The 12699-nt window shown below is 44.4% G+C and overlaps 1 protein-coding gene across 10 annotated transcripts in view; it reads left to right on the top strand.

Moving 5' to 3' along the window:
• The window catches only part of ADAMTSL3 (ADAMTS like 3), a 353112-nt gene that overhangs the window by 130809 nt on the left and 209604 nt on the right, over positions 1 to 12699 (top strand). For all 10 annotated transcript variants that reach the window (XR_006218331.1, XR_006218332.1, XR_006218333.1 and 7 more), the window contains exons 5-6: positions 2177 to 2222; positions 11785 to 12021. Coding sequence is in view for 6 of the 10 variants with exons in the window: in XM_042987917.1 (XP_042843851.1) it covers positions 2177 to 2222; positions 11785 to 12021 (283 nt within the window). In the remaining 4 variants the exon portion in view is untranslated. The remainder of the gene's footprint in view (positions 1 to 2176; positions 2223 to 11784; positions 12022 to 12699) is intronic.

Here is a 12699-nt window from a genome sequence, read left to right as displayed (position 1 = left end):
GATCAGCCTTTTACAGTAACATCTGGGAAGATGTTCTCATCCCAAAGTCATGAGAATTACATTAAAAAGGGGCAACTAATCGGATACCTTGTCTGCCTTCAAGTTCAGAAATTTAACTATCATGTAGATAATGCTTTTGGAGGCAGCTATGATGCTTTTATTTTTTCACCCCCAGACTTCCTCCCATACGCCTTCTCACTTCCATTAGGGGTACATTCTGCAAATGCAACAGAAAGGAACGTGAATATGATATGAGACATAAGTGGGGAAGGGGCAGTTTGAGAAGGATGGCAAAGGAAGGAAAAGTGAAAAGCGGGATCAAAAATCAGGAGACATAATAAAATACAAAATAATCACTACGTGAAAAGCAAATGAGTCAGGGGGAGGGTGGATTTGTAAAACCTCATAAAATTGTACACCGCCCCCCCCCAAAGTGAATTTCACTGTATGTAAATTTAAAAACTACAGGGGGAGAAGGAGGCAGCATAAATAACCATGAAAGGTAATGTTTGTACTACAATATGGATATACTTAATGCTGAGTTGTATACCTAAAAATGGTTAAGACGTAAATTTGTGTTATGTGGACTTTACCACAGTTAAGAAAATTTTAAATTCAAAACTATAAAAAGTGTAATGTCTGCATAATGGACTTTTATGTAGTTATTAAAAGAATTTCTTCAAAGAATTCGTAGTAAAGTGGGAGGAATGTTTGCTATCTTAGATCAAAACTAATCCAAAGTTGAATTAGTAGTATGCTTTCACATCTGTCAGTAAATCATGCAGAAATACTGGATGATTGGATGCCAAAATATGGAGAGTGTAAATCTTGGTGATGGGATTTGGAAAGATCGATTATCCTCCTTTATACTTCTTGGCATGTTATTAGTGTTCACTTACTCTTTTTGTAATCAATAAAAATAGAATCGTCAGCGTGTGCCATGAATTGGATATTGCTGAAACAGATTGTGAATCATTTCGTATAGGCTCTTATTTAAGCCATACCAGCAAAAAATCAGATCCACTTGGTAAAGATTTCTCTTCTTCTAGGGCTAAATATTTTAAAACAATTGAAATAGTATCAGTTGACTTTTAACACAAGGTGATGAGTGAAGCCTGTGGTTGGCTTTCTTTGCTGCAAATCTGCCATTGAACTTACCAGGAATACCAAAGGTAAAAACACGTAATTGAAAAATTGGGAGAGGTGCCATTAGTGGATCGGATAACTTTAAGGAGTTAATATAAACTATAGACCAGCGAGCTCTGACTGGGGAAAATTCCTGCCACAGGGAACTCCAAACATCCAAGGAAAAATCTGCTCAGAGAATGAGTGGCAAAGTTCTAGAACCAGTGGCTGGAGGGGAGGATATGGTACGCGGTGATCCTTTCTAGAGGATTCTCAAACCTGTATGTGACTTCAGACCCTACGGTACTGGTTTCCCGACAAAGCCCCCCGGACCCTATTTCGTAGTATCCATTTAGTAAGGCCAGTAGTCGAAATCAGAAGTGGAGGCATCGCCTCAAGCAGATTTCTCACCGAGATCACCGTATTGATTGGAGAAGGAGGTCACGGAATGCGCGGCTGACTGAGGTTGCTTCAGTGAGTGAGGGGCATGGTGCCCAAATGCTTCTACCCGTAGTTCCCCTTCTTTTTCACAGAAAAAAACCCCAGAAGTATGCACACACGTTTATTTCAGTGGTCATATGGATCCCAGAGTAAAAACTGCACATAAGTAATAACATGACATTAATTCAGCTCAAGAATTCACTCTCTTTAAAGTGACACTTTCATGAGACTTTTTTGCCCTCCTGATTTCTGAAAGTTATTTGTTGGAATTTAAACTTTGAATCTCTGAGGTGACACGAACAATAAAAGTTTTATCGGTATCACCTTGTATTTATTGTTCTTCCTTCCTTCCTTCCTCCCTCCCCTCCCTCCCTCCCTCCCTCTCTTCCTTCCTTCTCCGTCCTTCTTTTCTTTTCTTTTCTTTACTTTTCTTTTCTTTTCTTTTTCTTTTTTCTTTTCTTTCCTTTCCTTTTCTCTTCTTTTCTTTCCTTTTCTCTTTTTCTCCCTTCCCTTCCCTTCCCTTCCCTTCCCTTCCCTTCCCTTCCCTTTTTTCTTTTGTGCTGCTTGCCACTTCTATGAAATCATTTCTTTGTCCCCTTTTTTCCTCTAGGAATTGCGAAGGGCAGAATATTCGATACAAGACGTGCAGCAACCATGTAAGTTCTATAACAAAAATATATAATCCAATAAAATAAGTTCATGTTTTAAGTTAGAATATTATAATGCGTACTATAAAGCTAATGGCTTCTTGGTACCCTTTGTGGAAAATTTAAGTATTTTTTAATTGACAACAGATTTTTGTATATCTCGTGCTTTCCATTTCTACTACCTTTTGAGGCTATTTCAAACGTATAAACTTATTTGGCAAGTATTTAATAATTTCTGAATTCATCGAAACAATACCTAATACCTGTAAAACACCTTCAAAGTTCAAAGTGCTTTTAGGTACGGTATGTCATTGGACCTTCACACTGTCTCTGAGATGTAGGCAGATGAGGTGTGGTTATTTCTTTTTTGCAAATGAGGGGCCTGGGGCTGAGAGAAGTAAAATTATTTTCCAAGGGTCTCAAAGGAAGAGCACAGACTTGAACCGGTCTCTGCTTCCTTTCCCTGCTCTAAACCACCTGTCCCGCCCACTGCAAAATGTGTTAAGAGCGCTCTATAGGTGATGCAAGAAAATCCCACATAGGGGTGGGTTTAGAAACCTCACTCTTATTCTACAACGCTGAGCACTTAAAAACAAAATGCAAACATTTTGCTTGACAGATCTGAAAATGCAAAATAGATACCAGAAGGAACCAATCCTATTTCCACTTAAAACATTTCCCTTGTTAGTGATATATACCCAAATCAAAATGAAGGGAAATAAAAGGAAACTATGAGAATCTGGAAATCTAAGTGAGATTTAGATTTTCTGTAAGTCCATTTTCCTCTGTTGGTTGTGATTAATTTATTTAAAAAATTTTACTCACTGGGGCTTTGTCCCTGTCTCTCTCTTCTCTGTCCTGGGCCAGTGTGAGACAGAAGTCCTGTCTGAGTGCTTGTCTTCCGCAGACCAAAACTTTTCCTGGGGGAGCAGCCCTGGGCACACAGTGTGAGCGAGACCTTCTGACTGCGGGGCTCAGCCATGTGGCGGTTTTTATCAGTGACCAAGCAGAAGTGTTTTTCTTTCTCTTACAACTGGTTTCAAATTTAAGTGAGAAACATGGGCACTTATTTATTGGGCGAACTCCAATATCACTCAGGCCTTGGGCGGCCAGATTGGTGTCCATTATATCCTCGGAGAAATTTTGGGTGACAAAGCAAATAGATTTCACATGTCCTACGACCAGATAGGGGTCCAAGGAATCGGGACACACACGTGTGCATGATGCTTAATTCAATGAGCTGAGGTCCAGGTTGGGGCACCAAAGGCAGAGAGATTGACCTCGACACAAAGGTGGGCACGTGGGTGCACACCCAGTCTAGGATTGTCTCCTATACAAGCATGTGAATTCATTAACAACCTCAGGGTTTTATCTAAGAGGCGGTTAGGTCTACTGCCTTTTGCCTGGGTGCCTATGTTTTTAAATTGTTTTTTGTATTTAGGGGTTTTTTTGAGAGAGAGAGAGAGAGAGAGAGAGAGAGAGAGAGAGAGAGAGAATCTTAAGTAGGCTTTACGCTAAGCGCAGAGGCCGATGTGGGGCTCAATCCTGCAACCCTGGGATCATGACATGATCTCAAACCAAGTGTTGGGCGCTCAACCAACTGAGCCATCTAGGCGCCCCTAGGAGAATTCATTTTAAACGCCCAGATCAAGGTGTTGCAGTTTGAGATTTCATTCTTGGGTCTCTGCGTGCGTGCGTGTCTGTGTGTGCTCTGTGCTCTCGCGAATTCCAAGAAGGCATCTTCTTCAACACAAGTGTTACGAGGGTCTGGGAGTGTCGGTCATACAATGTGGGCACACAACGTAATCTACTACAGCCTACCACATATCAGGTACAAGGGCTAGGACTTTGGTGCACTCGAGTGAAGATCCCATGCCCCTGAGGCTCCGTGGGACTTGGGGGGTCCCTGTGGTCTCTAACTGAGGGCCCCTCTGGGAGGATCCTGCAGGAACCTTTACCACCTTCTAGGCTGGGGAGAAATACATGTGTAGAAGGTGGTGACCAGCAGAGAGGAGAGCAGTGTCAATGTTGCTCCTTTGTCGTTCTCAGCGTTGGAGTCCTTACAGAGATTTCCTAAGAATGTGGTGTTAATCTCCATGCCTGCCATTGCAAGCTCAGAGTTTTTCACCGAATTCCTTTTAGGCAAGGAAGGGGGGTTGTGGCAGGTCCTTCACGGCCGTGGGGTGCAGTCGTGCATGCTCAAGTCCTCCTGCAGACCACAGGGGGTCCGTGCAGCCCCAGCTGCTGGGGATCTCTAAGGAGTCTGTTCCTTCGCAGGAGAGATATACAGTACGTTCCTGGGAATATACATGGAAACGTCACAAGGAGGTCAAGTGCCATAAATGAAGTAACCCCATGAACTCGGGGCACAAAGATAGTCCCATCTTTTCTGGAGTTGCTTCCTGCTTTATTTTTTTTTTTTATGTTTATTTATTTATTTTGAGAGAGACGGTGAGAGCACCAGTAGGGAAGAGGCAGAGAGAGGGAGAGACGGAATCCCGAGCAGGCTCCGTGCTGTCAGCGCAGAGCCCAGTGTGGGGCGCGATCCCATGAACTGTGAGATCGTGACCTGAGCCGAAACCAAGAGTTGGATGCTTGACTGCCCCAACCACTCAGGTGCCCTGCCTCCTGCTTTGTTAATTGGGGTTTAGACTCTCCCTTTTGAAATCGCCACCTCTGTGTTGCGCAGGGTGGTGCAGAGGGCAGGAGGGGGACCAGTCTGTGACCTACCTCCAGGAGAGAGGGAACCGGGCTCCCATCAGTGCACCCCAGCTTCTCGCTGTCATTCAGTGTCCCGGCTGAAGGCCGGCCATGCTGGCACCGCAGCCAGTGGCTTCCCGTGTCCCTGGAGATGGGGCCCGTCACCCGCTTTTCTGAAGGAAGCTGCCTTTTGTGATTCCATGATGAAGCCCTCTTATGAGGGAGATTTGCCTTGTGGTTCAGAGATGTCCACACCTATAGCTCTGGGGCCTGAGAGCCTATCCCATCGGGCCGCGAGACCTCCCATTCCCACCGGAGGGACCTCACCATCTCAGTGATCAGGGAAGCCTACTCCATGGGGGATCAGAGGTCACTGCCAGTGAGCCCCAGGGACCTACTGTTCCATCCCATCCCGGAGATGGCTCGTACTTCTGTTCCTCCTTGTCTGAAGCCTCAAACTCTCAGCCTCAGAACCACAGAGTTTGTCATCTATGTGTACAAGCTTTCTAACTATTAGCAAAAATCACTAATAATGATAATGATAATAATAATAATAATATATCACACTTATTAAGTACTTCCTAAGTGCAGGCATTACTCTAAGTGCCTGACCACGAACAAACCCATGATAGTCCTCATGGCATCTCTACAAAGTAGGTATTATTTTTATATCCATTCATACACAGGGGAGATTTAGGTAACCTGCCCAAGGTCACAGAGCTGAATTAAACCCCAGGCAGTCCACCCCCAGGCTCTGGAGTGCCAGCGTTAAGCACTCTGCTACACCAGCCTGCCTCTTGGAAAGGAGCCTGAACGGTCTTGAGCTTTGTTAGGGGATGGGATAACACTACGGACGGTGGTTTAAGACATGGCTGCTTTTCCCGACCCGCAAACACATGACTGACTGGCAGGGGCACTTGCCAGAACGTTCCCCTTTCAGACACCGTTACAGAAGCTGCAGGAGAGATCTCCTGAAGATTCACAGTCGGCCAGGGACAGAGATCAGGGAACAGCAGAGAAAGGACGAGGAGAAGCAGCTGAGGGAAGTCATGGAAATGAAGCCCTCCGTGGCACGGGCTTTCCACTTCAGTGGCCCAGGGCGTCCCCGGCACAGGGGAGGATCTGGCTTGATGCGGACGGACCCCGACAGCCGCGTTCCTGACTTGTGCCCACTTCAGTAGAAGATATCTGAGAACGACAGGCTCCAGGCACTCGAAGATCGAATATCCTTTCGTTATGAAGTGTGGATGCATTCGGCACACACATCAGAGGCCCTAGAAGGACAGATTCCACTCCCCGTGTACAGGAACAGGAGGCATGGCCAGGAAATGAGGACCACACTGCCCCCCCTGAAAAATCAGGCTGTGGTTCTGCGGCTCTCCCTGGCTTCGTTCTGTCAGGGAACATGGTGCTTTGGGCTGAGGGCCTGTAGGATTAGGGGAGCATCCCCTAATCCCAGCTACCTGCTGTCTTCATAGATAACCCTCCAGTTGTGATCAGCAAAGACCCTCACAGCCAGGGCCAGGCCCCTGGGGCCTCGGGAGAGAGTTTTCCTTATCAGGCATATCCCAGAGCCAGTGGAGACTGTCCAAAGGAAGTCATATGCGTCAGCAAGGAGTTCTAATACTTGAATTTGACTACTCGTTTTTTATACCAGGGTGTATGGTACCAAAGGCAATGCTAGAAGAGGGCAAAGGGAAAATACCTTCAAAAATGAGTCTATCATAATTGGGTGAGAGTGGTTTTGCAAGCATGAGCGCATTTTTCTGTGAGCGCAGATGGGGAGAAATGGTTAACTCTGCACCGTGGGGTCCCTGGTGGCTTTCTAGACGCAACATTTTTTTTTTATTAAAAATTTTTTTTAACGTTTATTTATTTTTGAGACAGAGAGAGACAGAGCATGAACAGGGGAGGGGCAGAGAGAGAGGGAGACACAGAATCGGAAGCAGGCTCCAGGCTCTGAGCCATCAGCCCAGAGCCCGACGCGGGGCTCGAACTCACGGACCGCGAGATCGTGACCTGAGCTGAAGTCGGACGCTTAACCGACTGAGCCACCCAGGTGCCCCTAGAAGAGGCAACATTTTTTTTTATTAAATTTTTTTTTAACGTTTATTTATTTTTGAGACAGAGAGAGACAGAGCATGAATGGGGGAGGGTCAGAGAGAGGGAGACAAAGAATCTGAAACCGGCTCCAGGCTCGGAGCCATCAGCCCAGAGCCCAACACGGGGCTCAAACTCACGGACCTCGAGATCGTGACCTGAGCTGAAGTCGGACGCTTAACCGACTGAGCCACCCAGGCGCCCCTAGAAGAGGCAACATTTGATGTGACCCTCGAGAGACTCTTCATACCATGGGTCCTATGGATGGCTAATTTCTGGCGGTTTCCCCTTAGAGGTGTTCTTTGCTTTCTATTGTTGCAGCTCCTACCCCCGTCCATCGGCCATCACACCGGCCCTCCTAAAATGCCATGTTTTCTGTGCCAGTCCCCTCCGTGAATCCTTATTGCTTTTAATTCCCCTCACTTGCTTTCAGGGACCTCCGGAAGCTGGTTAGACTTTTCCGTATGGAGCTCGTCACTTCTACCCTCACTGGACAAGTCCGTTCCCTGTCTCTCATAGCCACTAAATGTATTTCTGCTGTTTCTCTGTCGCTTTTGTAGTTTCCTGCGTGTTGTCCCGTTGACATCATGCCGTCCCTTAAATCTCATCTGAAATATCGTTTTTCCATGATGCGTCATTTGCTAACTGTGGCTTTTTATAATGGTCACTCGCAGTAATTTATTTCCGGGCTGGAAATTTTGGCATCGGTTATATAACAGGATCCCCAAATTTACCTCCTAGTACAGCTAGTACAGCTTGGATATGAAGACAAAATAAAATTTTAAAATTTGCTTACAACAGAAATCGCATTTCCCCTAAGTCCCTACTCACTGGTTATCTGGGAAGAATTACCTAAATATATAATCCAAATTAAAGCTTGGTTCAGTCCTATTATATAAATCATCCCCTAGGTGATGGTCTATCTCTTTTGCATAAAAATGCTGTGTGTCTTAGGTAATCTCCCTGTCTTGGCATTTCTCCCTCAGTTGCCCATGAGAATGGTTTATGTATTTTCATAGCTTTAGGAGGGAGAAGAAATCTCTGTCTTTAGGATGGTCCTTGAATGGGTGCTAGTTGTTACCCGTTTTGTCCTCCTTCCTCTCCTTCTTCCTCTTCTCCTCCTAATCTCTGTCCTCCTCCTCCTTCTCCTTTTCTGTGCTTTTCAGTCTGGCTGCCTACTCCTGTTTGAGTCCAGTCTTCCCAATGTAGGATCTCTTCTTTACTTATTCCACTCAGTCAAGTTTTCATTTAACACTTGGACGACAATTTTATTGCTTTCATTGCAAAGCTGTACTTATGAATCTATAAATACAAACAATGCACCAGTGTATTTCATGCATGTGGATGCTACATCTCCAAGATTACAAGCTCTCTAAATGACAACGGTGGGTTATTGTTTTATGTTGTCCATGGTATGTAACGTATGCAAAACCCATAAAGTATACTTAATAAACGTGTTGTCTTAACTGATAGGGAGAAATGCTTCTTAGGGAAATCCCTAAGAATGTTTAGCATTCAAGCTTCCTAAAGGTCAACTAAACTACTGAAGACACAAGAATCCCTACATTGTCTTGCACCAGGGCAGGGAACCCAGCTGAAGCCGACCAGACAGGCTTACTGTGGACACTGGAAGAATGCCAAGTAAAAGGAAGCATTTAATGTAAATCATCAATGTCTCCCAAGATTACCAGAAAGTGGTATCATATAATGGAATGCTTGTTACGTTGGGAATCAGTCTCGGCCGTGTCATATTCTAGCTGTGTGTCTTTGGACTAGTGACCGAAGACTTCTTAGATCACAGTTGTCTCCGTTTCTAAAATGAAGGAAATGATAATTCTGACCCACCTCTGTCAAAGGGTGGTGGTAAAGAAAGAATGTGAGTGATGATCCCTGATAAACTAGAGAGCGCGATGCAGATACAAGGGTGTCTTTCTTCATCAGGATCGTCATTTGCCAGGAACGGAGGCCACTCTAATTAGCTCAAGAAAAATGGGATTCACTGGATGGATGTGCGGATATTTACTGGAATTTGGGTATCAGCACACCTTGAGGGCCTGGCCCCAGGAATCAGACAGTGAGAAACCCAGGTTATGTACTCCTGGTGAAATACCTGGTTTGTCAGCCTTCCTTCCTTCTTTCGTGTCTGGTGCATTCTTCTTTGCTGTGGGAACTGGCTGGCTTCACTTCAGCAGGCATCTCATGAAAGAGACGGCTAGCCCCGCCCCACAGCCATGGGAGTCCTCGGCTCTGGCTCTTCTGTTGCCATCCCAAATTCCTGGCCTGGACCAGGTGTTTGCCTCCGATAATCAGCTGTGGCCAAGGAGGCTGGGTCCCTTGTCCGAACCTGGTCACCCTTTCAGCAAGGACTAACTGTAGGCTGGCATGTTAGGCTGTCTGTTAATTAAGCCTTGTTAATTTTGGGAAACTTCATTGGTTTATGGTGTCGAAGGCAGTCAGGAGTCAGACAGCAAGAAATTTCAGTCCCTAAAGCATGCTTGCCACACCATGAGCCTAATGCAAGGGAAATCGTTTTCACTCTGCTCTCTTACATCCTTTGGCATGGGTTTCAAAGAGTCAGATACAGAGAAGACTGGCCATGGTTGGGGAGAAGGGAGGCCATATAATTTTATGAGCTGATTATCTTCCCTGGGGCCAGCTAGAAAACACATTTCAAGAGAGAAAGGTCAACCGCGTCCAGTCTTCAGTTTGACTCTTCCATCCGTGTGACCTGTGTTTAGGTTTAATCTTGCCGAAACAGGAAAAATGTGGGTACCCTACATTCCAGGATTTTGGAATGATTCACAGCAAACTAATACAACTAAGCCCAGGGGAAGTTTATTTATTATATTTTATTTATTCCCTACCTACTTCCAAAAAGGATTTGAAGCAGATTATGAAGGCCAAAGGCATAAACACCGTAAGACACAAAAGTCAAGTAGTAAAAAGGGGAGAAATGAAAGAAGTCATATTTTAAGATCCTGCCTGAAAATTTATTAATAACTGTTTGTAGAAAAAATAAAGTTAGGTTTCTACCTTATACCGTCCATCAAAGGAAATTCCAGACGTAACAAAGAGTTAAATATCATTGCTAAACTAGAAAGGAACCAGAAACATGCATTTCAGTATCTATCTCTTCTTAGGCGGGGGGTGGGAAGCATTTCTGAACTCATGAATGAGGGAAGAAGATGTAGAGGGAAATATTAATAGAACTGACTACATGAAACATAGAGTTTCTTGACTTACAAAGCACCAAAACCAAAATCAAATGGGAAAAATATTTCCAGTGTAAAATGATGGAGTTGATAACCTCATTAGGAAAGTTGATAGTTTTGTCTGTTAAAAATAATAAAAAGGCAAACATCCCACTAGGTAAATGAAGGCGAGAAAACAAGAAATGTTTGAAGAATGGATACAAAAGGCAAATAAACATGAAAGCTATCAGACCTAATAATGAGAGGAAATGCAGATTCAAGCAATGAAATGCTATTGAACATGGACGATTGGAAAATGTTTAGAAAATGATAATATCCAAGCTGAGAAGAGAGACAGAGAAAAAGGGAATTTATGGATCCTGGTGATAATAAGGAGGGAAATTCCTGGAGGGCAATTTGGCCATATTTTGAAAAGCTCATGAAACACACCCTTTTTCTCAGAAATTTTATTTCCAGAAGTTGGTTTCTGGGGAATCATCAAGGATTTGTGTAAAGATTTAGGTACAAGAAACTTTGTTATTTATGTTTTTTTTTTCCATAAAAACTATTTGTCAAAAGTTTTTATAAGGGCCATTGATTACTTTTGTAACAAGAAAAAAATATATAAAATAATGCCTTTCTGTGTCTGTTCTTTTTTAATTGGGAAATTAGTATAGGATTAATTAATTCCCATCAATTGGGAAGTTTATGCTCAGCTTTGAAGATTAAAGTAACATTTTTTCAGCCAGCATCTGGCTTTGGAAATAGCAGATGGGAGGGATTAGTAATTAAGTAAAAAGATTTCTGAGTCATCAAGCCTTGCCCAGACACTTTTTACTATTATTATGAGAGCTCCCCAGAGCATTTACTTAGAATTTCCTTGCTGTTGTTGTAGACAGAAATTGAAAAGCCTGTGCTTATCTTTCCATCGTAGATCCATTTGAAGGCAGGCACCAGGTTCTAGAGAAGAGCAGTGACTGCCCACCCCTTGCCTCCTTCCCCCCAAAAGGGAAGAAAGGCACATGAATTAAATGATAATCACAACAAGCAGAAACAAAGAAACAAACACAAATTCTCACAAAACACAAGGCTTTGGGGGCCAGTTAAAGTAAGGGCCAAGTAATCCTTCATGCTGAAATGGTTCTTGAGGGCACGGATGATAATTAATGTTCCCTATAAAGACCTTGAGTCACCTGGAAGAATTAAAAGCGTTACGCGTCCCTTGTTTCAAGAAGAAGATGACCGTGTAACGCGTTTAAAAACTTATACCCGAGGTGGTTAAAACAGAGCAAAATTTGGCATTTAAATATGATGGGCTTTAATTATTTGGGGGAAAAAATACCTGGGTGGAAGAGTGATCAGAATAAATATTGTCTTCATTATCACGGAGCTCCTAGTAGAACTCCACGGCTATAGATTCGGTCTTGAATTTGAAAGGACAATGGAAGAAATGACGGGACTCCAAGGTGAGAGGCACATGGTGGGATCTGGGCTCGTGAGACTTCTTGGAAACTTGTTCAGCCCCCTGTTGGCTTATCTCCCTGACTGATGTGCACGTGGCCTTTCTTCTCTGCTTCCAGGACTGCCCTCCTGATGCAGAAGACTTCAGAGCCCAGCAGTGCTCCGCCTACAATGACGTCCAGTATCAGGGGCGTTATTATGAATGGCTTCCACGATACAACGATCCTGCTGCCCCCTGCGCGCTCAAGTGTCACGCACGGGGACAGAACTTGGTAGTGGAGCTGGCACCCAAGGTACTGGATGGAACTCGCTGCAACACGGACTCTCTGGACATGTGTATCAGCGGTATTTGCCAGGTAAGCCACACCTGCTGCCAGGAGGGGCCACACCCACTCTCAAGACGGAGACTCGTTTTCTTTACTTTTGTTCATGCAGGTGGAATAGTGTCTTTGATAATTTTCATGCAAAAAATATTTTAGAGAGGATTACTTGCCTTTAAATTATGTGGTACTTATTGAAAAGAGTGTAGACCTTGTCCACGTAGAATCAAAAGATTGCAATATATGACATCTTACAACTCCTCTAGGTCAGTGGTTTCTCCAACTAGAAAATGCCTCAGAATCACCCTGAAGAACTTGTTAAAACACAGGGTGCTGGGCCCCTGCCCAGAGTTTCTGAGCCAGTAGGTCTGGGCTGGAGCCTGATAATTTGCATTTCTAATAAGTTCACAGGGAGATGCTGATGATGCTGGTCCAGGGATCTCATGTTGAGAACCTTTACCTTGGAAGGGTAACCTCGGTAGGTTCTTAGAGCCTTTTAACTCATTGTTTTCTCAAAGTTAATTTATTGTCAGGGCACCTGGATGGCTCAGTCGGTTGAGCGTCCGACTTCAGCTCAGGTCACGATCTCACGGTCTGTGAGTTCGAGCCCCACGTCAGGCTCTGTGCTGACGGCTCAGAGCCTGGAGCCTGCTTCCCATTTTGTGTCTCCCTCTCTCTCTGCCCCTCCCCCGCTCGTGCTCTGTTTCTCTCTCT

This window comes from Panthera tigris, chromosome B3 (genome assembly GCF_018350195.1).
Source record: "Panthera tigris isolate Pti1 chromosome B3, P.tigris_Pti1_mat1.1, whole genome shotgun sequence".
Lineage (NCBI taxonomy): Eukaryota > Metazoa > Chordata > Mammalia > Carnivora > Felidae > Panthera > Panthera tigris.
The sequence above is the reverse complement of the archived record's forward strand: the minus strand, read 5'-3'. Positions and strand labels throughout refer to the sequence as shown.